We start from the raw sequence: 26,107 nt of genomic DNA, 5'->3' as shown, positions 1-26,107 counted from the left end.
CGCACCACCACTACAGTAGCCTCCTCTACTGGTGCCAACTGTTGACAGAAAGCCCTAACAGCAATGCTAGGCCTGGAAGACTGGGTGTTTCATGGAGTTATGACTGTGAATCCCCTCAAACCTTAGTTAAAGCTTGCCAACATGTTGCTTTCTTATGCAAATGAGCCTTGTTTTGTTTTCCTACAGTTCAGTAGTTTTAGCCACAGCAGTAACAGGAAAGAAGAAGCTGTTGCAGCTGTTATTGTTTGTTTGCGTGGTAATTCCTTTGTGACTGTCCTCAACTCTGCTCACCACGCCTCTAGATAAAGACAACAGTCCTCTAGATAAAGACAACAGTGCTCTGAGGAGCCAATAACAGCATTGCACGCATGCATGCGTTCGTGTGAGCCTTGAGCCTTCCCTGGGGTACCAGAGTTATAATAATGAATTATGATATCTAGCAGGCAAACATTAAGTTGTGAACTCTGTACTGTAACTAGATCACATGCCGAGTGCTGCACAACAGTGAGTGACTAGCAAGGCTCCGGCCTCTCGTTGTTGTGTGCTTGTAAACAAACACTGTGACTGGAGACTACCAGTACGCTTCAGTATGAACAATGATGTGACAGGTGAAATGAAAAACACAATCTTCTTTGTCTCCTAACGTATTACACAGTTTACTGCAGGTATTTACTTTAAAAGGTGGCTACAAATATTCATATCTATAAAATAGTTTTGATGGTATTGAAAAACCTTCCTGTGGCTATTTCCAAATCCCCCCAGTATATGGTATATATGGTGTGTTGGGTTTTGTTGTAATGAGAAAGGTCAGCTGTGTACAGCACATGCTCCCCACACTGTTGAACCTATGAACAGGCCAGCTGTAGGGCTGCTGTCAAAGCCAGAGAGCACAACACACTCAACTACGCCCACTTAACTTTGTGTATGTACAGTAGAAGTCGGAAGTTGACATACGCTTAGGTTGGACTCATTTCAACCACTCCACAAATTTCTTGTTAACAAACTATAGTTTTGGCAGGTCGGTTAAGACATCTACTTTGTGCATGACACAAGTCATTTTTCCAACAACGGACAGATTATTTCACTTATAATTCACTGTATCACAATTCCAGTGTATCATCAGAAGTTTACATACACTAAGTTGACTGTGCCATTAAACAGCTTGGAAAATTTTAAAAACATGTCATGGCTTTAGAAGCTTCTGATAGGCTCATTGACATCATTTGAGTCAATTGGAGGTGTACCTGTGGATGTATTTCAAGGCCTACCTTCAAACTCAGTGTGTCTTTGCTTGACATCATGGGAAAATCAAAAGAAATCAGCCAACACCTCAAATTGTAGACCTCCACAAGTCTGGTTCATCCTTGGGAGTAATTTCCAAATGCCTGAAGGTACCACGTTCATCTGTACAAACAATTGTACGCAAGTGTAAACACCATGGGACCACGCAGCCATCATACCGCTCAGGAAGGAGAGGCATTCTTTCTCCTGAAGATGAACGTACTTTGGTGCGAAAAGTGCAAATCAATCCCAGAACAACAGCAAAGGACCTTGTGAAGATGCTGGAGGAAACCGGTACAAAAGTATCTATATCCACTGTAAAACGAGTCCTATATCGACACAACCTGAAAAGCTGCTCAGCAAGGAAGAAGCCACTGCTCCAAAACCGCCATAAAAAAGCCAGACTACGGTTTGCAACTGCACATGGGGACTAAGATTGTACTTTTTGGAGAAATGTCCTCTGGTCTGATGAAACAAAAATAGAACTGTTTGGCCATAACGACCATTATGTTCAGAGGAAAAAGGGGGAGGCTTGCAAGCCGAGGAACATCATCCCAACCGCGAAGCACGGGCGTGGCAGCATCATGTTGTGGGGGTGCTTTGCTGCAGGACGGACTGGTGCACTTCACAAAATAGATGGGATCATGAGGTAGGAAAATTATGTGAATATATTGAAGCAACATCTCAAGACATCAGTCAGGAAGTGAAAGCTTGGTCACAGATGGGTCTTCCAAATGGACAATGACCCCAAGCATACTTCCAAAGTTGTGGCAAAATGGCCTAAGGACAACAAAGTCAAAGTGTTGAAGTGGCCATCACAAATCCCTGATCTCAATTCTTTAGAAAATATGTGGGCAGAACTGAAAAGGGTGTGCGAGCAAGGAGGCCTACAAACCTGACTCAGTTACACTAGCTCTGTCAGGAGGAATGGGCCAAAATTCACCCAACTTATTGTGGGAAGCTTGTGGAAGGCTACCCGAAAGGTTTGACAGAAGTTAAACTATTTAAATGCAATGCTACCAAATAATAATTGAGTGTATGTAAACTTCTGCCCCACTGGGAATGTGATGAAAGAAATAAAAGCTGAAAGAAATACTTCTCTCTACTATTATTCTGACATTTTACATTCTTAAAATAAAGTGGTGATCCTAACTGACCTAAGACAGGGACATTTTATTAGGGTTAAATGTCAGTAATTGTGAAAAACTGAGTTTAAATGTATTTGGTTAAGGTGTATGTAAACTTCCGACTTCAACTGTATATATGCTTGCGTACGTGTGAGTGTGTGCAACTTCTCATAAGATTACTTTTCCCTAAGCGTGTCCTTCAATCAAATAGATCCTGTTTACTGTTTATGTAGGATACATTTGAGCTTGTTGCAAGAATTATTTATTTATTTTTCATCCTGAACAACGACTACTAATGGGAGGATTGTGTTTCAGTGGATTTGACATCATAAATAACAGGTGACTGTATTCCTGGTGACTTACACCTGTATTTATGTCTGTCCCTCCCCCAGACCCAGAAGTGCACCCCCAGAATGAGGAGTACTGGGGTCACGTGAACCCCATTGGACCCAGGGCCTGCTACGACGAGGGCAAACGCGTCGCTGAGACAATGTGCTACGCCTACATGAAGCAGGTACGGGAGACACTCCCACTTCTGAGTATGATCGGTGTGCTATTACAAATATATGTAGTGCAGAACTATGAGAAGGTAGACTGGCACTGGTAGCTAAGTATTATAGGTTGTGTGTGTGTAATAGAAGACTAGATCTATGAAATAGCCTTGTGTAATATTCCATCACTTTGCTGGGATGAATTGAACTAATATACTTTTCATAACAGTTCTGGCTTTCTTACTCTCTTTTCCTCGCTCTCTTTTTTTTCTCTTTTTTTTCTCTTTTTTTTCTCTTGATGTTATCCTACGGCTGGTATGACTGTAGTGTTCTAATTGATGTTATCCTACGGCTGGTATGACTGTAGTGTTCTAATTGATGTTATCCTACGGCTGGTATGACTGTAGTGTTCTAATTGATGTTATCCTACGGCTGGTATGACTGTAGTGTTCTAATTGATGTTATCCTACGGCTGGTATGACTGTAGTGTTCTAATTGATGTGTTATCCTACGGCTGGTATGACTGTAGTGTTCTAATTGATGTTATCCTACGGCTGGTATGACTGTAGTGTTCTAATTGATGTTATCCTACGACTGGTATGACTGTAGTGTTCTAATTGATGTGTTATCCTACGGCTGGTATGACTGTAGTGTTCTGATGTTATCCTACGGCTGGTATGATGTGTTATCCTACGGCTGGTATGACTAGTGTTCTAATTGATGTTATCCTTCGGCTGGTATGACTGTAGTGTTCTAATTGATGTGTTATCCTTCGGCTGGTATGACTGTAGTGTTCTAATTGATGTGTTATCCTACGGCTGGTATGACTGTAGTGTTCTAATTGATGTTACCTACGCTGGTATTACTGCGCAGAGGAGAATATATCAAACCTGTAACACCTCTGTCATTGTGCCTGGATGTGACACACACACGCACGCACACACACACACACACACACACACACACACAGTCCTACACACACATGTTCACATGCACACAAGTGGACACACAAACCTACACTGAACAACTGCTGTCCAGACTTCTACTGTGGTTTCTCATGACATAGAGTGGGCAGTAAACCCAGGTACGTCTAGAGAAAGATAACATCCACCCAGGCTATGAAATTGGTATTTCTATGTTTATTACCCAGGCTGTGAAATGTATGGATATTCGTATATGCATTTTAATGACCCTTCAGAGCACTCGGCTGTGATTGGAGTGTAATATTGTACTGTTATTTGAGCTGACAAACTGGCAGAAGGCAATCATTTTCTGTTATTTCCTTTCCCCCCCAGACAAAGTTCTGTCTTTGCATGACCATTACATTTCTGATTGCCATTTAGATGGGTGGTTTGCTTCACTGTGTAGGATTTAATTTGGAGTTCCCTGCAGAGCTGAAGTGTGGCATAGAGCACTGTATCTGAAGAGCTGGACAAATCAAATAAGGGGAAAAATATTTATAAAGCCAATCAAATTGATTTATAAAGCCCTTTTTACATCAGCAGATGTCACAAAGTGCTATACAGAAACCCAGCCTAAAACCCCGAACAGAGGGCAATGCAGATGTAGAAGCTGTATTGTTGTAGAAACACTGTAGGAACTATACTGTAGGATGAGAAGGCTGTAATGCCATCGTCCTCCTCTACACTCCTCTCTGAATGCTACTGCTCTCTTCCATTTCCTAGTCCTCCTCCCTCTGTGATTGACAGATCGCTCGGTCTCATCTCTCTGTCTCAGCTGTTTGGACCCGGGAACATCTCAAGCCTGTATCAAAGATCAATCAGAAATGTCTCAAATGTTGCAATAAAACAGTAAGGGAATGGAATGGTGACAACTGCTGTAGTATGATATGGATTTATCAAATATCCTTTTTAACTTGCAAAAATGTTCAATGTGGAAACAAAGCGCTCTCAACTGGCGGGAGAGCATACACGTGGAGACACGTGACAGTGCGTCTTCGCCACAGTGTGGGATTGTGTGAGATGTATGTATTGCTCAGTTCTGTCTTGGTGACTTGACACACATGCAGTGTTTCCCCTATATGCATTTAGCAGCGGCTCAAATGTTTTCAGTGTAAACTTACATGACTAAAACCAGATATAAAGTATGTAGAAAAGATAATGGAGTATTTAAAAAAATATATGTATCGAAGATCACCTTTAAGAACTAAAAATCACCAAATAAAAACTAAACAGTCGGGGAGAATCAAAAATGTCCAAAAATGTCATGTTTTATTCTAGATAGATCATGTTTTATTCTAGATAAACAGATCGATGGATTATTGTCACGCAGAGCTCAATGTTACATTAAAATCTCCCTACCATCATATCTAAGCCAATACAGTGCATTCGGAAAGTATTCAGACCCCTTGACTTTTTCCATATTTTGTTACATTTACAGCCTTATTCTAAAATTGATTAAATAACACATTTTAGACCACTGCGCCACTCGGGAGGCCGAAGGCACTGCATCGCAGATTCTGGGTTCGAGTCCTGGGTTCGAGTCCAGCCAGCCGCGACCGGGAGACCCCATGGGGCGGTGCACAATTGGCCCAGCATCGTCCGAGTTAGGAGAGGGTTTGTCCGGCAGGGATGTCATTGTCCCATCGCGCGCTAGCAACTCCTGTGGCGGGCTGGGCGCAGTGCATGCTGACACAGTCACCAGGTCTACTGTGTTTCCTCCAACACATTAATGTGGCTGGCTTCTGGGTTAAGCGGGCATTGTGTCAAGAAGCATTGCGGCTTGGTTGGGTTGTGATTCGGAGGACGCACGGCTCTCGACCTTCGCCCCTCCCGAGTCCGTACAGGAGTTGCAGCGATGAGACAAGACTGTGACTACCAATTGGAAACCATGAAATTGGGGAGAAAAAGGGCAAATAAAATAAACATATTCCTACACACAATACCCCATAATGACAGAGAGAACTTTAAAAAAAAAAAAAAAAAACATTTTTGCAAGTTTATAAAAAAATAAAATACCTCATTTACATAACCATTCAGACCCTTTGCTATGAGACTCATAATTGAGCTTAAGTGCATTCTGTTTCCATTGATCATCCTTGAGATGTTTCTACAACTTGATTGGAGTTCACTTGTGGTAAATTCATTTGATTGGACATGATTTGGAAAGGCACACACCTGTCTATATAAGGTCCCACAGTTGACAGTGCATGTCAGAGCAAAATCCAAGCCAATGTTGTCGAAGGAATTGTCTGTAGAGCTCCGAGACAGGATTGTGTCTATATATATATATATATATATATGGGGAAGGGTACCAAAAAGGTATGCAGCATTGAAGGTTCCCAAAACCTTAAATGGAAGAAGTTTGGAACCACCTAGGGCCTTGGTCAGGGAGGTGACCAAGAACCCGATGGTCACTCTGACAGAGCTCTAGAGTTCCTCTGTGGAGATGGTTATACTTCTGGAAGGTTCTCCCATCTCTGCAGCACTCCAACAATTAGGCTTTTATGGTAGAGTGGCAAGATGGAAGCCCCTCCTCAGTAAAAGGCACATGACAGCCCGCTTGGAGTGTGCCAAAAGGCACCAAAAGACTCTCAGACCATGAGAAACAAGATTCTCTGGTCTGATGAAGCTAAGATTGAACTATTTGGCCTGAATGCCATGCACCACGACTGGAGGAACCCCGGCACAATCCCTACGGTGAAGCATGGTTGTGGCAGCATCATGCTATGGGGATGTTTTTCAGCAGCAAGGACTGGATGACTAGTCAGGATCGAGAGAAAGATGAGTGAAGCAAAGTACAGAGATCCTTGATGAAAACCTGTTCCAGAGTGCTCAGGACCTCAGACTGGGGTGTCCTTCCAACAGGACAACGACTCTAAGCACACAGCCAAGACAATGCAGGAGTGGCTTCGGGACAAGTCTCTGAATGTCCTTGAGTGGCCCAGCCAGAGCCTGGAATTGAACCAGATCAAACATCTCTGGAGAGACCTGAAAATAGTTGTGCAGCAACGCTCCCCATCCAACCTGACAGAACTTGAGAGGATCTGGAGAGAAGAATGGGAGAAACTCCCCAAATACAGGTGTGCCAAGCTTGTAGCATCATACCCAAGAAGACCTGAGGCTGTAATCGCTGCCAAAAGTGCTTCAGCAAAGTACTGAGTAAAGGGTCTGAATACTTATGTAAATGTGATATTTCAGTCGTTTTTTTTTAATACATGTGCAAAAATGTCTGAACCTGTTTTTTCTTGTCATTATGGGCTATTTTGTGTAGATTGCCGAGGAAAAAAATTGAATAAATTTTAGAATAAGGCTGTAATATAACAAATTGCGGAAAAAGTCAAGGGGTCTGAATACCTTCCGAATGCACTGCATGACACCAATGTCGATGAAAATTCACAAATCACCTTGATTGGAGATGCACGTCACACTCTGCTTCTCATCCTGAGCCATCCGGCTATTACGGAGAACCACACCAGATTTTGAACAGGGTCGTTAGCATCAGGAAAAAATACTGTTTCTTGCCCCGACCTAGCTCTAATATTTAGGCTTTGGATGTGAACGAGACTACAGCGTCCATAACGTGACCATTAGACTTTATAACCGAATACATTTGTAGGGACAGGTTTTATAACAGTTTTTATAAATTGTATAATGTTTTGCTCTCACCTGCCAATAGAGAGCCAACGAGGTGCTGACATATTTTTTAGCTGAATATAGAGTTATATGAGTTATAGAGTTATATGTATAGAGTTATATGTAAAACCAGGCTCAGCAACACAGTTGCTCAGCAACTCAATAACACATCTGGCTGCCTGCACAAACCATAAGAAGTGTTTTTAGAACACAGCTAGGCTACTGTATATTTTGGTATTCAAGCTGAGGTTAATCAGTAAATGCATACAGATAATTGTCCGACATTAAAACATGGGTTGGTTGTTATTTGTGAGCTGTTTCTGGTCTAATAATCCAGTGAATGTGGTTATGATTAACTAGGTAGCTACGTATTGATATATTAGTCAGAAAGCTAAAGTTGGCCAAGTAGCTAACCAACACGCAAGGATAGAAAGCTATATTTTGCCAAGGAAGGCTTTTCATATATGTCTGAAGTCATCTATGTAAACTGCTGACCTAGATGTGTGTGTGTGTGTGTGTGTGTGTGTGTGTGTGTGTGTGTGTAATCACAGCACAAACAAATATGCTCAAATAAGCTAGCGAATGTTCTTGGCTGCTATGATAGCCAGTTTGCTAGATGGCTAGGTAACATTAGCTGACTTTACAGTCTTACGTTGGATAGCTAACATTAGCTTGCTTATCCAAAGTCCAGCAACTAGCCTCTGTGGTTAGCTAACACCAGTCAACTGAAAAACGAACAGGGAAAGAAAGTAACTACCTATATTTGGTTATGGAAGGTTTTTACACAAATTACTTCAGCCATTAGCAGGCTAGCTAGCTAGAACCAGACAACAACATTTGACCTTGACAGAGAAGCTAGCTAACATTAACTATTTCTCCACAAAATGTAGCTAGCTACGTCGGTTCAAAACCAACCCCAAACTTTGAAAATTGTCACGCTGCTATCTTTTCAATGTATGCAATGGGCTTTTGCAACACTAGCTAGCTAGTTACTAAATAGTCCAAGCTACGGTAATTTCCCTCAATCGTTTCTAACATAATAAATTCCAGTACACTCTTTCTCCTGTCTTCAAGACATTTTAATCCAAATGTGTGCTGACCAACAGTTCCAAACTAACAGCCATTTGACCATCTTGATAGTATTTACAGCTCCGATCTTGATGCCGAACTAGCCCATGTGTTGGATATTTCTCAATATCGCGGCTGGGGGGAGGGGGACATACTGCTCACCCCGGACCAGGACCTAATCCCCTAGACTCAGAATATAAAAAGTTGGCCTAAAAGAGGCCGACATGCAGGCACCCTGACAAAACTATGTCGATGAGTACATAAACTGCTCCTTCCCTCCGTTCCGTTGGGGAACGTACAATCACTGGAGAACAAACTGGACGAGCTCTGTTCAAGACTATCCTATCAACAGGACCTGAAAAAATGGTAATATCCTATGTTTCTCAGAGTCGTTGCTGAAAAAGGACATGGATAGTATTAGAGGTCGACCGACTATGATTTTTCAACGCCGATACTGATTATTGGAGGACCAAAAAAAGCAGATACCGTTGAATTGGCCGATTTATTTTTTTTTTTAAACATTTTTTTATTATTATTTTTATTTTATTTTTATTTTTACACTTTTTAATTTATTATTTTATTTATTTTAATTTATTTACTTTAAATTTTTATTTTTTTATTTAAAAAAATAAATTTTATTTTTTAAATATGTATTTGTAATAATGACAATTACAACAGTACTGAATGAACAATGAACACTTTTATTTTAACTTAATTCAGTACTGTTCAGTACAGTACTGTTCATTCAGTACTGTTGTAATTGTCATTATTACAAATACATATTTTAAAAAATACATAATCAATTTAGTCTCAAATAAATAATGAAACATGTTCAATTTAGTTTAAATAATGCAAAAACAAAGTGTTGGAGAAGAAAGTGCAATATGTGCCATTTAAAAAAGATTACGTTTAAGTTCCTTGTTCAGAACATGAGAACATATGAAAGCTGGTGGTTCCTTTTAACATGAGTCGTCAATATTCCCAGGTAAGAAGTTTTAGGTTGTAGTTATTATAGGACCATTTCTCTCTATACCATTTTTATTTCATATAACTTTGACTATTGGATGTTCTAATAGGTACTTTAGTATTGCCAGCCTAATCTCGGGAGTTGATAGGCTTGAAGTCATAAACAGCGCAATGCTTGAAGCATTGCGAAGAGCGTTTGGCAAATGCAGTAAAGTGCTGTTTGAATGAATGCTTATGAGCCTACTGCTGCCTACTACCACCGCACAGTCAGACTGCTCTATCAAATCATAGACTTAATTATGCTATAATAACACACAGAAATACGAGCCTTAGGTCATTAATATGGTCAAATCCGGAAACTATCATCTCGAAAACAAAACGTTTATTCTTTCAGTGAAATACAGAACCGTTCCGTATTTTATCTAACGGGTGTCATCAGTAAGTCTAAATATTGCTGTTACATTGCACAACCTTCAATGTTATGTCACTATTGCGTAAAATTCTGGCAAATTAGTTTGCAACAAGCCAGACGGCCCAAACTGTTGCATATACCCTGACTCTGCGTGTTTCACTACAATTTCACTAGTTAAAATAAATTAATGTTAGCAGGCAATATTAACTAAGTATGCAGGTTTAAAAATATATAATTGTGTATTGATTAAGAAAGGTGTTGATGTTTATGGTTAGGTACACATTGGTGCAACGACAGTGCTTTTTTCACAAATGCGCTTGTTAAATCCCCTGTTGGCAAAGTAGGCTGTGATTCAATGCTAAAAAGGCACTGTATCAAATACACTGCTCAAAAAAATTAAGGGAACACTAAAATAACATCCTAGATCTGAATGAATGAAATATTCTTATTAAATACTTTTTTCTTTACATAGTTGAATGTGCTGACAACAAAATCACACAAAAATGATCAATGGAAATCAAATTTATCAACCCATGGAGGTCTGGATTTGGAGTCACACTCAAAATTAAATTGGAAAACCACACTACAGGCTGATCCAACTTTGATGTAATGTCCTTAAAACAAGTCAAAATGAGGCTCAGTAGTGTGTGTGGCCTCCATGTGCCTGTATGACCTCCCTACAATGCCTGGGCATGCTCCTGATGAGGTGGCGGATGGTCTCCTGAGGGATCTCCTCCCAGACCTGGACTAAAGCATCCGCCAACTCCTGGACAGTCTGTGGTGCAATGTGGCATTGGTGGATGGAGCGAGACATGATGTCCCAGATGTGCTCAATTGGATTCAGGTCTGGGGAACGGGTGGGCCAGTCCATAGCATCAATGCCTTCCTCTTGCAGGAACTGCTGACACACTCCAGCCACATGAGGTCTAGCATTGTCTTGCATTAGGAGGAACCCAGGGCCAACCGCACCAGCATATGGTCTCACAAGGGGTCTGAGGATCTCATCTCGGTACCTAATGGCAGTCAGGCTACCTCTGGCAAGCACATGGAGGGCTGTGCGGCCCCCCAAAGAAATGCCACCCCACACCATGACTGACACACCGCCAAACCGGTCATGCTGGAAGATGTTGCAGGCAGCAGAACGTTCTCCACGGCGTCTCCAGACTCTGTCACGTCGGTCACATGTGCTCAGTGTGAACCTGCTTTCATCTGTGAAGAGCACAGGGCGCCAGTGGCAACGTCCTGCACGGTGTTGGGCTGTAAGCACAACCCCCACCTGTGGACGTCGGGCCCTCATACCACCCTCATGGAGTCTGTTTCTGACCGCAGACACATGCACATTTGTGGCCTGCTGGAGGTCATTTTGCAGGGCTCTGGCAGTGCTCCTCCTGCTCCTCCTTGCATAAAGGCGGAGGTAGCGGTCCTGCTGCTGGGTTGTTGCCCTCCTACGGCCTCCTCCACGTCTCCTGATGTACAGGCCTGTCTCCTGGTAGCACCTCCATGCTCTGGACACTACGCTGACAGACACAGCAAACCTTCTTACCACAGCTCGCATTGATGTGCCATCCTGGATGAGCTGCACTACCTGAGCCACTTCTGTGGGTTGTAGACTCCGTCTCATGCTACCACTAGCGTGAAAGCACCGCCAGCATTCAAAAGTGACCAAAACATCAGGAAGCATAGGAACTGAGAAGTGGTCTGTGGTCACCACCTGCAGAACCACTCCTTTATTGGGGGTGTCTTGCTAATTGCCTATCATTTCCACCTGTTGTCTATTCCATTCGCACAACAGCATGTGAAATTTATTGTCAATCAGTGTTGCTTCCTAAGTGGACAGTTTGATTTCACAGAAGTGTGATTGACTTGGAGTTACATTGTTGTTTAAGTGTTCCCTTTATTTATTTTTTGCAGTGTATATGCAACGCAGGAGAAGCTAGATAAACTAGTAATATCATCAACCATGTGTAGTTAACTGGTGATTATGTTATGATTGATTGTTTTTTATAAGATACGTTAAATACTAGCTAGCACCTTGCCTTGGGTCCTTGCTGCACTCACATAACAGGTAGTCAGTCTGCCACGCAGTCTCCCCGTGGAGTGCAATGGCCATGATCGGTGTCCAAAAATGCCAATTACCGATCGCTACGAAAACTTGAAATCGGCCCTAATTAATCGGCCATTCTGATTAATCGGTCGACCTCTACATAGTATTCATGTACACTATATATACAAATGTTTGTGTTTCAGCATGACAATTCCCTCATGCACAAAGCAAGATCCATACAGAAATGGTTTGTTGGGATCGGCAGCAATATTTCAACATCAAGTGAAAAGCCTTCCCAGAAGAGTGGAGGCTATTATAGCAGCAAAGGGGGAATCAACTCCATATTAATGCCCGTGATTTTGGAATGAGATGTTCGACGAGCAGTTGTCCTTATACTTTTGGTCATGTAGTGTAGCTGTTTTTTCTATGGATCGTCAGGACAGAGCACCAGCGTCGGGTAAAGCTCAAGGGGTGAGGTGTGTGTCTCTTTGTTAACAGCTGGTGCTCGATCTCTTATATTAAAGAAGTAATGAGGTTCTGCTCGCCTGAGTTAGAATACCTCATCATACGCTGTAGTTCATACTAATTCCAAAGAGCTTTCATCTATATTTTTCATAGCTGTCTATTTACCACCACAAACTGATGCACTAAGACCACACTCAACAAGCTGTATAAGGCCATAAGCAAACAAGAAAATGGTCATCCAGATGCTGTAATCCTAGTGGCAGGTGATTTTAATGCAGGGAATCTGCACCTCAGTTTTTCCTATCCCAGCCATTAATTAAACTATGTAACTTTTTTTTAAAGTCACTATTGTCCTCATTAGGAAGGAAGGAGGAAGTTAGGAAGGAGGACGCCTGTATCGTTGGAGTGACTGGGTGTATTGATACACCATCCAAAGTGTAATTAATAACTTCATGTTCAAAGAGATTTTCAATGCCTGCTTTTATTAAAAAATGTACCAATAGGTGCCTTTCTTTGGGCACGCAGGCCTTTGTGGTTTAATCCTTGTTTGAAATTCACTGCTCGACGAAGGTACCTTACAGTTATCTGTATGTGTGGGGTACAGAGATGAGGTAGTCATTCAAAAATCATGTTATTCTGCTTACACGCTCTCCAACTTTTGTATTGAACCTGTGTACACATTGTTGTGGTGTATTGACACTGCTGTTTGATTGGTCTACATGGACTTGTCGTTATGACAACAGCCCAACACCTCTTTCCTCTACGAGCCGTTCAGAATCACACAAGCCAAGGCTACTTACTGCTTTCACCTGCCTGTGAGGGACTTGATAACTGAACCCCTAGCGACATGGTTGAATGGTTGACCTGTGAACAGACAATGATGTTGATGCTTGGGACTAAAACCAATAACATGCTGTAGCCTAGATAAAGGAGAGGGACTTGTTAATATAATCCCAAAACATACATTTTTTAAACATTTCTAAAACATATAATTCCACTTTGACATTATGGGATATTGTGTGGAGTCCATTGACCCCAAAATCTTGGGCTGTAACACAACAAAATGTGGCACTGTAAGTGCATCAATGTCGTCTTCCCCACTGTTAACCGTATGCAGATATCTGTTTCAGGATGACTGTCTGACCATGCACTCTGTAGCTCATGTGAGTTAGACCGCTAAATAGTTTAACATTCACAAGGCCACAAAACCAGACAGATTACCAGGACGTGTACTCAGAGCATTGCTCTAACCAGCTGGCAAGTGTTTTCTAGGCCTGTTTACGAATAATGTGACGAATACAATTGTATTTGATGGGTGAGTCATATGGCCTTTAAAAGTAAATTACTTAAAACAATGTTCTTTTACTTTGCGTTCAATGGGAATTTCAAACTCTATGCGCACACACAGTTTCTAGTGGTTTAAGTATTGCATTGCAAGTAGTCTAGTATTTTGTGCAGATGGGGGTTAAGATGGACACGTTTGTTCATATCAAATAACAGGTTAATAACAAAATGCAATCGTTTGCCATAGTGAGAAGAGAGAACATCACTTTATTTTCTTTTGTATTCTAAAATAATTAGAAATAGGCATCTATTTCCTAGGCTATGTTATTCCATCATTGCAGAATAATCTTTCACATGAGGTAGCCTATAGGCCTTCAAGTTCAGATACCATTCATTGTACCCACTTCACAGTAGTAAATAGTTAAGTTTTTCAAGCATTTTGCTCTAGGCCATCCGATCTGCCAAGACGGTATTACAACACAGACCTTTGGACAGAGGCTGATGTAAAGCTTACAACACAGACCTTTTGACAGAGGCTGATGTAAAGATTACAACACAGACCTTTTGACAGAGGCTGAAGTAAAGGTTACAACACAGCCCTTTTGACAGAGGCTGAAGTAAAGGTTACAACACAGCCCTTTTGACAGAGGCTGAAGTAAAGGTTACAACACAGACCTTTTGACAGAGGCTGAAGTAAAGGTTACAACACAGACCTTTTGACAGAGGCTGAAGTAAAGGTTACAACACAGACCTTTTGACAGAGGCTGAAGTAAAGGTTACAACACAGACCTTTTGACAGAGGCTGAAGTAAAGGTTACAACACAGACCTTTGGACAGAGGCTGATGTAAAGCTTACAACACAGACCTTTGGACAGAGGCTGATGTAAAGATTACAACACAGACCTTTTGACAGAGGCTGAAGTAAAGGTTACAACACAGACCTTTTGACAGAGGCTGAAGTAAAGGTTACAACACAGACCTTTTGACAGAGGCTGAAGTAAAGGTTACAACACAGACCTTTGGACAGAGGCTGAAGTAAAGGTTACAACACAGACCTTTGGACAGAGGCTGATGTAAATGTTACAACACAGACCTTTGGACAGAGGCTGATGTAAAGGTTACAACACAGACCTTTTGACAGAGGCTGAAGTAAAGGTTACAACAGCACTGCCAAGGACAGACTTTTGGATGCTAAAACAAAGTCAGCCTACGCATGTGGAAATGTTGTATAATGCACCTTTCAACAGAAAATCACAGTCCGGGGTAAAAACCGTGGACATTTAAAATAAAATAAAAACAAGTGAGAAGAAGGCATTGGTCTGAAGCCAAAAAACAATGTGTATGCAGGTTGCTTAGGACTCAAACTTTCTTAACCATAGTATAGACCAGCGTTTCCCAAACTCAGTCCTCAGGACACCAAGGGGTGCACCTATTATTATTTTTTGCCCTAGCACTACCCAGCTGATTCAAATTACCAAAGCTTGATGATTAGTTGATTATCTGAATCATTTTTGCAGTGCAAAGGGCAAAAACAAAACGTTCACCCCTTTGGGACCCGAGGACCGAGTTTGGGAAAGCCTGACATAGACCAACATAGCTACTGTAGTAAGTCAAAGCAATGTGCTAAAAACAAACCTTGAAAGAGCATGGATGGAGTAGGCATTGTGGAGCTAGTGAATTTCCTTTCTTTTTTGGCTTCAGACCAATGATTACTTCTCACTTAAAGTTTTTTGTTTTTGATAGATGGACAGATGGATAATTAGACCCTCACTTTTCCTCTGCTATATTAGCACACCATCTTTTGGACAGATTTATGAATATTCCCCTTTCTCTCTCCCTCCTGATTGACACCCAGCCTTTGACTATCTCATTCCATTGATGCTGCTGTCCTTTCATGTGGGCCAGGTGATATTTATTTATCTCTTCCCTCCATCCCTCTCCTCATCCCTGGCATGGGAGGATTCCAAGAAAAAGCCTGCCTCCCATTATGTTGTCTTCCTTCTCGGAGGCAGGTGGAATTTGAATATGGCAAATTACATCTGTCAGCCGGCCCCCTTTTAATTTAAATGCGTTGACATTTTAGACGAGATGAGTATAGGTTGGGAAGAGGGGGGGGGGCATGTTTCTCTACCTCTGTGGACAGAAGGTTATCAGTGATAATATATGCCGTTTAGCAGATGGTTTTATCCAAAGCGACTTACCGCGTGCTTACCCAGGATCCTTGGCGTTGCAAGCGCCATGTTCTACCAACTGAGCCAGTGGTAGATGATGATTGGACAGAAGTGTCGCCGAGTGGTCTCTTTTTGGTTATATGGTAGATGGTGGTTAGTTCGACTCTGACCAGACCAGACATTCACCAGGGGTGTGGACTTTTATTGGTTGGACCCCCAGGGTTTCGAAACCTCACTTCTCAGTCACCTCTGTAATTGGCACTAATAGATAGCATGAGATGAAAGCATTAGTGTCAGGTTGGTGTACTGTAAATATTATGTAATGTGTGATATTACAGGAGAGTATGCGTTAGGCTTGGTGATATACTGTATACTGATGTATTTTGAAATGGGGTCGGTATGATTTTTCAATACCGGAAAAAAAAATACAATGTTGTAGCTGCGTGTTCCGCCACTGCTTATATAATGCCTTCGGAAAGTATTCAGAACCTTAACTTTTTCCACATTTTGTTATGTAACAGCCTTATTCCAAATATATAGATTCATGACGATAAAAAAAAAAAAAGTCATCCATCTATACACAACACCATAATCACAAAGTGAAAACAGCTTTTATATAATTTTTTGCAAATGTGTTAAAAATAAAAAACTGAAATACCATATTTATATAAGTATTCAGACCCTTTGCTATGAGACTCGAAATTGAGCTCAGTGCATCCTGTTTGCATTGATCATCCTTGAGATGTTTCTACTTGATTGGAGTCAATTGATTGGATATGATTTGGAAAGGCACAAACCTGTCTATATAAGGTCCCACAGTTGAAAGTGTATGTCAGAGCAAAAACCAAGCCATGAGTTTGAAGGAATTGTCCGTAGAGCTCAGAGACAGGATTGTGTCAAGGCATAGATCTGGGGAAGGGTACCAAAACATTTCTGCAGCATTAAATGTCCCCAAGAACACAGTGACCTTTAATGCCGGGCTGCCAGACTCTTAGTAGATCTGGCCGCCCGGCCAAGCTGAGCAACTCAATGGTTACTCTGACAGAGCTTCAGAGTTCCTCTGTGGAGATGGGAGAACCTTCCAGAAGGACAACCATCTCTGCAGCACTCCACCAATCAGGCCTTTATGGTAGATTGGCCAGACGGAAGACCCTCTTCAGTAAAAAGCACCTCAGTTTGCCAAAAGGCACCTAAAGGACTCTGACCATGAGAAACAAGATTCTTTGAGGAAACCAAGATTGAACTATTTGGTCTGAATGCCAAGCGGCATGTCTGGAGGAAACCTGGCACCATCCCTACAGTGAAGCATGGTGGTGGCAGCATCATGCTGTGGGAATGTTTTTCAGAGGCAGGGACTGGAAGACTAGTCAGGATTGAGGGAAAGATGAGCCAAGGACAGAGAGATCCTTGATGAAAACCTGATCCAGAGCGCTCAGGACCTCAGACTGGGGCAAAGGTTCACCTTCCAACAGGACAACAACCCTAAGCACAGCCAAGACAACGTAGGAATGACTTCGGGACTTGTCTGAATGTTCTTGAGTGGCCTAGCCAGATCCCGTTACTTGAAGCCAATCGAACATCTCTGTAGAGACCTGAAAATAGCTGTGCAGCAACGCTTCCCATCCATCCTGACAGAGCTTGAGAGGATCTGCAGAGAAGAGTGGGAGAAACTCACTAAATACAGAAGACTCGACGCTGTAATTGCTGTCACAGATTCTTCAACAAAGGGCTGATAAAGGGTCTGAATACTTAGGCAAATGTGATATTTCCGTTATTTTTTATTTTTTTTGATACAATTTCAAAAATGCTGTTTTGTCCTTATGGGGTATTGTGTGTAGATTGATGAGGGGGGAAAACGATTTAATCAATTTTAAGAATAAGGCTGTGACGTAACAAAATTTGGAAAAAGTCATGGTGTCTGAATACTTTCCGAATGGACTGTACATATAAAATGTGTAAACAGTATTTAACTTCTTGCGTCGAGCCATCCCGGATCCGGGATCGTGAATACAGCCTCAAGCTCATTACCATAACGCAACATTAACTATTCATGAAAATCGCAAATGAAATGAAATTAATATGCTAGCTCTCAAGCTTAGCCTTTTGTTAACAACACTGTCATCTCAGATTTTCAAAATATGCTTCTCAACCATAGCAAAACAAGCATTTGTGTAACAGCTAGCGTAGCTAGCGTAGCATTTAGCGTTAGCATCAGCAGGCAACATTTTCACAAAAACCAGAAAATCATTCAAATAAAATCATTTACCTTTGAAGAACTTCAGATGTTTTCAATGAGGAGACTCTCAGTTAGATAGCAAATGCTCAGTTTTTCCTGAAAGATTATTTGTTTAGGAGAAATCGCTCCGTTTGTTGCGTCATGTTTGGCTACGAAAAAAACCTGTATCCAGGAGTGTAATTATCCCCGCAGCTCATTAGCATAACACAACGTTAACTATTCATGAAAATCGCAAATGAAATGAAATTAGTATGCTAGCTCTCAAGCTTAGCCTTTTGTTAACAACACTGTCATCTTAGATTTTCAAAATATGCTTCTCAACCATAGCAAAACAAGCATTTGTGTAACAGCTAGCGCAGCTAGCGTAGCATTTTGCGTTAGCATCAGCAGGCAACATTTTCACAAAAACCAGAAAATCATTCAAATAAAATCATTACCTTTGAAGAACTTCAGATGTTTTCAATGAGGAGACTCTCAGTCAGATAGCAAATGCTCAGTTTTTCCTGAAAGATTATTTGTTTAGGAGAAATTGCTCCGTTTGGTGCGTGATGCGTGACGTGACGTTTGGCTACCAAAAAAAAAACGAAAATTCAGTCTTCAAAACGCCAAACTTTTTTCCAAATTAACTCCATAATATCGACTGAAACATGGTAAACGTTGTTTAGAATCAATCCTCAAGGTGTTTGTCACATATCTCTTCATGATATATCGTTCGTTGAAAGCCTCCTCTCTCCTCTCAATCGCTGGATGACTGCGTGCAGCTTGTAGATTACGCACCATTTTAGACAAAGGACACCGGGCGGACCCCTGGTCTCTTATGGCCAATCTTCCAATGATATGCCTACAAATACATCACAATGCTGCAGACACCTTGGAGAAACGATAGAAAGGACAGGCTCATTCCCGGCGCATTCACAGCCATATAAGGAGACAATGGAAAACAGAGCTTCAAAAATTCTGCCCATTTCCTGGTTGAAGTTTCATCTTGGTTTCGCCTGTAGCATGAGTTCTGTGGCACTCACAGATAATATCTTTGCAGTTTTGGAAACCTTAGTGTTTTCTTTCCAAAGCTGCCAATTATATGCATAGTCGAGCATCTTTTCGTGACAAAATATTGCGCTTAAAACGGGCACGTTTTTTAATCCATAAATTAAAAGAGCGCCCCCTATATCCAAGAAGTTAAGCGTTATTAAAGTGACCAGTGTTGAATGACTCTATGTACATAGGGCAAAGCAATCGCTATAGTGCATGGTAGAGTACACAGTGGTAGCCGGCTAGTAACAGTGATTAAGGTTCAGGTCAGGGATCTGTGTGGAGGCTGGTTAGCGGTGACTGTTTCACAGTCTAATGCTCTGGAGGTAGAAGCTGTTTATTAGTCTCTCGGTCACAGCTTTGATGCACCTGTACTGTCACCTCCTCCTACTTGTCTTCTCCTCCTGTCTCCACTGTCCATCACACCTTCCAGAATTCCTTGATGGTCTAGCCTCTTCGGTGAGATGCCTGGGAGTCCTACCGGAGAGTTTACCTTACAAGATTTCTCAGGGATTATTATCGCCACGGCTGTGTACATCACCCCCCCAAGCTGAAACCAAAAATGCTCTCAAACATCTTCATTGGACCCTGAACAAACTAGAGACAACGTACCCGGAGGCAGCGTTAATTGTCTCTGGGGACTTTAACAAAAGTAATTTGAGGACTGTGCTCCTGATTTACTATCAATGTATTGACAATCCAACTTGCGGAAACTCCACGCTTGACCACTGCTACACGTCTTTTCTACACAGGTAGAAGGCCCTCTTCCGTCCTCCTTTTGGCAAATCAGACCACAACTCCATTTTGCTCCTTCCTGGCTACAAACAAATACTCGAGGGATGTTCTGACGTCTGTACACCGCTGGTCTGACCAATCAGAATCCATGCTCCAAGACTGTTGTCATCATATGGACTGGACCGTGTTCCGGGTCGCTCCTGGGGATAACATCAATGAATACGCCGACTCAGTCATCGGATTCATTCAAAAAAAGCTTTGTTATGATACCAATGGTTTCTTTCAAAACTTACCCAAATCAAAAAACATGGATTGATGGCAGCCTTGTCGGGAAGCTGAAGGAGAGAGATGCTGCTTATAAACACAATGTGTCACCGGTCACTTTGCCGTATGTTTAAACAGCACAAATACGACCTACGCATATCGATCAAGGGTGGCGAGACACCAGTATAGTTAGAACAGTTCAATTCAGCAGGTCAGACACAAGGCGTATGTGGTAGGGACTTCCAACGATCACGGATTACAAAAAGAAAGCCAGTCACGTCGCGGACACCACTGCCGACCTACCGGACGAGCTAAACACCTTTTTTCTCACGCTTCAAACATAACGACTCTGAGCTGCCGAAGAGAGACTTTGAGGACCACGTGAGCTATGTGCTTACCGGCTCCACAGAGGACGTAAGTAAGGAAAGGTAATGGGGATACCTATGTAAGTCATTCAAACGTGCCAACCCTCGCAATGCTGCCAGCCAAGACGGTATCCTTAGCCGCACCCTCAGAGCATGTGCAGACCACCTAGCTGTTGTGTTTTCTGACACTTTCCATCTCTCTCTAGCTCAGGCCGTTATCAAGATATTCACTATCATCCCCGTACCCAAGAAAGGGAAAGGAACTGAACTGAATCAATCTGTAGCACTCACTTCTGTCATCATGAAATGCTTTGAGAGACTAGTCAAAGACCACAACACCACCTCCCTCCCCAACACACTCCACCTTCCAATTTGCCTACTGCCCCAACAGATCCATGGACGACGTAATCACCATTGCGCTGCTCACTGCCCTCACCCTCCTGGACAACAGGAATGTGAGGACAGACAGGTTATTTATTTACCTGGCACCTCCTCCCGGTAGGCTGTCTCATCAGGTCTATCAGGTCTACCACTGCTATGTCGTCAACAAACTTGATGATTGATTTGGAGATGTGCGGGTGCCACGCAGTCATAGGTGAACAGGGAGTATAGGAGTTGGCTGGGCACGCACTCCCGCGGAGCACTCCCGCGGAGCCCCAGTGTTGAGGATCAGCGTGGTGGGGATGTTGTTGCCTACCCACACAACTTAGGGTCTGCTAGTCAGGAAGTCCAGGACCTGTATCACCGCCTGGTATGGCAACTGCACCGCCCTCAACCGTAAAGGCTCTCCAGATGGTAGTGAGGTCTGCAGCAACGCATCACCGGGGGCAAACTACCTGCCCTCCAGGACACCTACACCACCCGATGCTACAGGAAGGCCATAAAGATCATCAAGGACATCAACCACCCGAGCCACTGCCTGTTCACCCCGCTGTCATCCAGAAGGCGAGGTCAGTACAGGTGCATCAAAGCTGGGACCAGAGACTGAAAAACAGCTTCTATCTCAAGGCCATCAGACTGTTAAACAGCCACCACTAACATTGAGTGGCTACTGCCAACACACTGTCAATGACACTGACTCTACTCCAGCCACTTTAATCATGGGAATTGATGGGAAATTATGTAAATATATCACTAGCCACTTTAAACAATGCTACCTTATATAATGTTACTTACCCTACATTGTTCATCTCATATGCATACGTTGATACTGTACTCTATATCATCGACTGCATCCTTATGTAATACATGTATCACTAGCCACTTTAACTATGCCACTTGGTTTACATACTTATCTCATATGTATATACTGTACTCGATATCATCTACTGTATCTTGCCTATGCTGCTCTGTACCATCACTCATTCATATATCCTTATGTACATATTCTTTATCCCCTTACACTGTGTATAAGACAGTAGTTTTTTTTTTTTGGAATTGTTAGTTAGATTACTTGCAGAGTTATTACTGCATTGTCGGAACTAGAAGCACAAGCATTTCGTTCTACACTCGCATTAACATCTGCTAACCATGTGTATGTGACAAATAAAATTTGATTTGATTTGATTAGTTGCACAGTGAGGGGTTCAGACCCAGGGCCCTGAGCTTAATGATGAGCTATGGGGTACTATGGTGTTGAAGGCTGAGCTGAAGTCAATGAACAGCATTCTTACATAGGCATTTCTCTTGTCCAGGTGGGATAGAGCAGTGTTCAGTTCAATGGCTATTGCACTGCACACTGGATCTAGGTTGTCAGGTAAGTTAGAGTTGATATAATCCTTAACTAGCCTCTCAAAGCACTTCATGATGAAGTGAGTTCTACGGGGCGATAGTCATTTAGTACAGTTACGCTTTCTTGCGTATAGGAACAATGGTGAACATCTTGAAGCAAGTGGGGACAACAGACTGGGATATGGAGAGATTTAATATGTCCAGCTGGTCTGCACATGCTCTGAAGACGTTGCTTGGGATGCCTTCTGGCTGGCAGCCTTGTGAGGGTTAACACACTTAAATGACTTACTCATGTCGGCCATGGAGAATGAGAGTGCATAATCCTTGTGAGCAGAGGGGGCCTTGGTCGGCGGCTCAATGTTTTCCTCAAAGCGGGCGACTTAGCTTTTGCGTGGTGGTTAATGACAGATTGTACTCTTATTGTTCTCTTGTTGTTCTATTAATGTTCCCTCAGTGTCGTCCCCTTCATTTCCATTCCTCAGGTGTAAGTGCCGGTACTTTAGGATTGGTGTGTGTTTTGGAGGATGGTATTAAAACGCTGCAGTTACTTCAGACCTTATTGCTGTTATTACGCTGACAGAGTTTTGCCAGTGCGTGTTTGTGTGTGTGTACACGGCACCACATCAGAGTGCAGGTTCTAAAAGCTGGGCGGAACGAAACTTGAGCAGAAGTGACAAGAAAGTATGTTTAGAAATGTCCTGGATCCATTCTCTCTGGGAGAATGAGATTTTCTCTCCTCCCCGCAGAGAAACAGGTTACATCTCCCTGCGTTGTGATAGGAAACCCAGTGCAGAGTTGCCATGCCAGACGGGTATGATATTCAGAGATACTGGGGAAGGCAGGCTTTTAGCTCTTAGGCCACAGCATGACAGGCACCTCATTATCAGTTTGGTTCTACAAGACAATATTTCCATTTCTTTGGGTACTGTTTTCTTTCTTGCCTTTAAATGATCTGTTCCTAACCTTTTTCCTCTCTAGATGAGTCAAAGGGGATTGTGCGGCACCTTTTAGCTGGCTTTGTACACTATAATTACCCAGAGTAGAGAGAGCAGCTAGCAATCACACATCACAATGGTACAGAGGGGTACACATGGGTAGTGAGGGGTACACATGGGTAGAGAGGGGTACACATGGGTAGAGAGGGGTACACATGGGTAGAGAGGGGTACAGATGGGTACACATGGGTAGAGAGGGGTACAGAGGGGTAGAGAGGGGTACACATGGGTAGAGATGGGTACACATGGGTAGAGAGGGGTACAGATGGGTACACATGGGTAGAGAGGGGTACACATGGGTAGAGATGGGTACACATGGGTAGAGAGGGGTATACATGGGTAGAGAGGGGTAGAGATGGGTACACAGGGGTAGAGAGGGGTACACATGGGTAGAGAGGGGTACAGAAGAGTAGAAGTAGAAAGAGTGTCTAAAAATCCAATACAGGAGCAATACAACAAAGAGACAGCAGGAGCATCTACAATTGAAAGTGAATAGTGTTGATTTTATTAGCACGTGAAGCCCAACTCTACCCAACCATTTTACAAATGCAGGAGGGGTAACACTCCACATAAAGTGGAACGTACAGCAAAGCATTCTCCCCACCACTGTTGTGCTAAATGGCTGAGGGATGGAGATGTAGAAATGTAACCACTCTAAAAATTAGTAGGCCGCGCTATTGAAGCCAGCGCCGACTGTCCATGATATCAAAATGATAGTTTTAACCATGTTTTGACGCTATACTGTGTTTTATTAAAATGTTCTTTGTTTACAGACATTAGAGTAAAACAAGCTTATATTTTGGGTTCTGGTGGCGTGTGACAGTTGAACTAAGTTCATGAGGCATTTCTAAGTTATTTTCTTCAAGAATCACTGCATACAGTAGATATCATTAATATAGAAGTCCAAAAGTTCCTGTAGCAACTGCCAAATGCCCAGCTGTTTGTAGATTCTCAGCAGTTAGCTCATGTGAGAGGGATACTTTTTTTCCTTCCACCATGGTGTCTTGACCATCTCCGACTGCCTGAGCACTTTTTCTTTGTATCCAGCTTGTAGAATGGCTGTGTAGCAGTGATCAGCTGCCAATTTGACAGAGCTTGAAGAATGGCTGTGTAGCAGTGATCAGCTGCCAATTTGACAGAGCTTGTAGAATGACTGTGTAGCAGTGATCAGCTGCCAATTTGACAGAGCTTGAAGAATTCTCCCCAAAAGGAATGTGTGTAAAGCTGTTAAGAGATTTACCCAGAAAGACTCACAAATCCGTAATCTCTGCCAAAGGTGATTCTAACATGTATTGACTCATGTTTTCACTTTGTCATTATGGGGCATTGTGTATAGATGGGTGAAACAATCTTGTACTGAATCCATTTTGAATACAGGCTGTAACACAACGAAATGTGGAATAAGTCAACGGAATGACTACTTTCTGAAGGCACTTCAATGTCATGCAATAACTTGATGTATATCGTTATTCCCACCCCTCTCCCTATTCCCACCCCTCTCCCTATTCCCACCCCTCTCCCTATACCCACCCCTCTCCCTATACCCACCCCTCTCCCTATACCCACCCCTCTCCCTATACCCACCCCTCTCCCTATACCCACCCCTCTCCCTATACCCACCCCTCTCCCTATACCCACCCCTCTCCCTATACCCACCCCTCTCCCTATTCCCACCCCTCTCCCTATTCCCACCCCTCTCCCTATTCCCACCCCTCTCCCTATTCCCACCCCTCTCCCTATACCCACCCTCTCCCTATTCCCACCCTCTCTCCCTATTCCCACCCTCTCCCTATTCCCACCCCTCTCCCTATTCCCAACCCTCTCCCTATTCCCAACCCTCTCCCTATTCCCACCCTCTCCCTATTCCCACCTCTCTCCCTATTCCCACCTCTCTCCCTATTCCCACCTCTCTCCCTATTCCCACCTCTCTCCCTATTCCCACCTCTCTCCCTATTCCCAACCCTCTCCCTTTTCCCACCTCTCTCCCTTTTCCCACCCCTCTCCCTATTCCCAACCCTCTCCCTATTCCCACCCTCTCCCTATTCCCACCCCTCTCCCTTTTCCCACCCCTCTCCCTTTTCCCACCTCTCTCCCTATTCCCACCCCTCTCCCTATTCCCACCCCTCTCCCTTTTCCCACCTCTCTCCCTATTCCCACCCCTCTCCCTATTCCCACCCCTCTCCCTATTCCCACCCCTCTCCCTATTCCCAACCCTCTCCCACCCCTCTCCCTATTCCCACCTCTCTCCCTATTCCCTCCCAAACAAATGTTTACAAGTATTGAATTCCAATGGTGCAAACCGCAACACCCAGATTCTTGGTGGGTTATGGGTTGGCAATCCCCTTCAATAGTATATTCACACACTGTTCTCCTATAAGCTCACTACAGGGCTCCAGATATACAAAAGCTTGTCAAGTTTCCCCTGAAGGACATAAGTCAGTGTTTCCAGAGGAAAGAACCACAACAGGTTTCTGAGCCACTAGGAATGTTTTGGTTTTGTGTCATCTATTCATGATTTGAATAATTTATCTACCAGCATATCACATTAGAGCTACCATTTTTTTTAATGACATTTCAGTGCAGAGCTAGCTGAGAGTAGACCTAGAACACAATGGAGAGGCTGTAAAGCAACTGTAGAGCCCAAACTATTTGAAAGGTCCGTTTCCATCTCTTTCCAGAAATCTTTATCAATTGGACAGTACCAGATAAGATGTGCAGAAATACCTTTTGCTGCTTACATTTTGGACATTCCCCCGAACAGGCGGGGTCAAAATTACTTCCTACAACAGGTGTAGTTTGTAACTGATGTATAATGTTAAACGGTAGCTCGTATTTCAAGGCCTCA

At 42.8% G+C, this 26,107-nt stretch overlaps 1 protein-coding gene across 2 annotated transcripts in view; it reads left to right on the top strand.

Annotated features, from left to right (window-relative positions):
* uxs1 (UDP-glucuronate decarboxylase 1) overlaps positions 1 to 26,107 on the top strand; it is a 113,130-nt gene that overhangs the window by 50,202 nt on the left and 36,821 nt on the right. For both annotated transcript variants that reach the window (XR_006083133.1, XM_042319889.1), the window contains exon 9: positions 2,801 to 2,922. Coding sequence is in view for 1 of the 2 variants with exons in the window: in XM_042319889.1 (XP_042175823.1) it covers positions 2,801 to 2,922 (122 nt within the window). In the remaining variant the exon portion in view is untranslated. The remainder of the gene's footprint in view (positions 1 to 2,800; positions 2,923 to 26,107) is intronic.

Source organism: Oncorhynchus tshawytscha, linkage group LG03, assembly GCF_018296145.1.
Source record: "Oncorhynchus tshawytscha isolate Ot180627B linkage group LG03, Otsh_v2.0, whole genome shotgun sequence".
NCBI lineage: Eukaryota > Metazoa > Chordata > Actinopteri > Salmoniformes > Salmonidae > Oncorhynchus > Oncorhynchus tshawytscha.
Note: the sequence above shows the minus strand (reverse complement) of the source record. Positions and strands in the feature narration are given on the sequence as shown.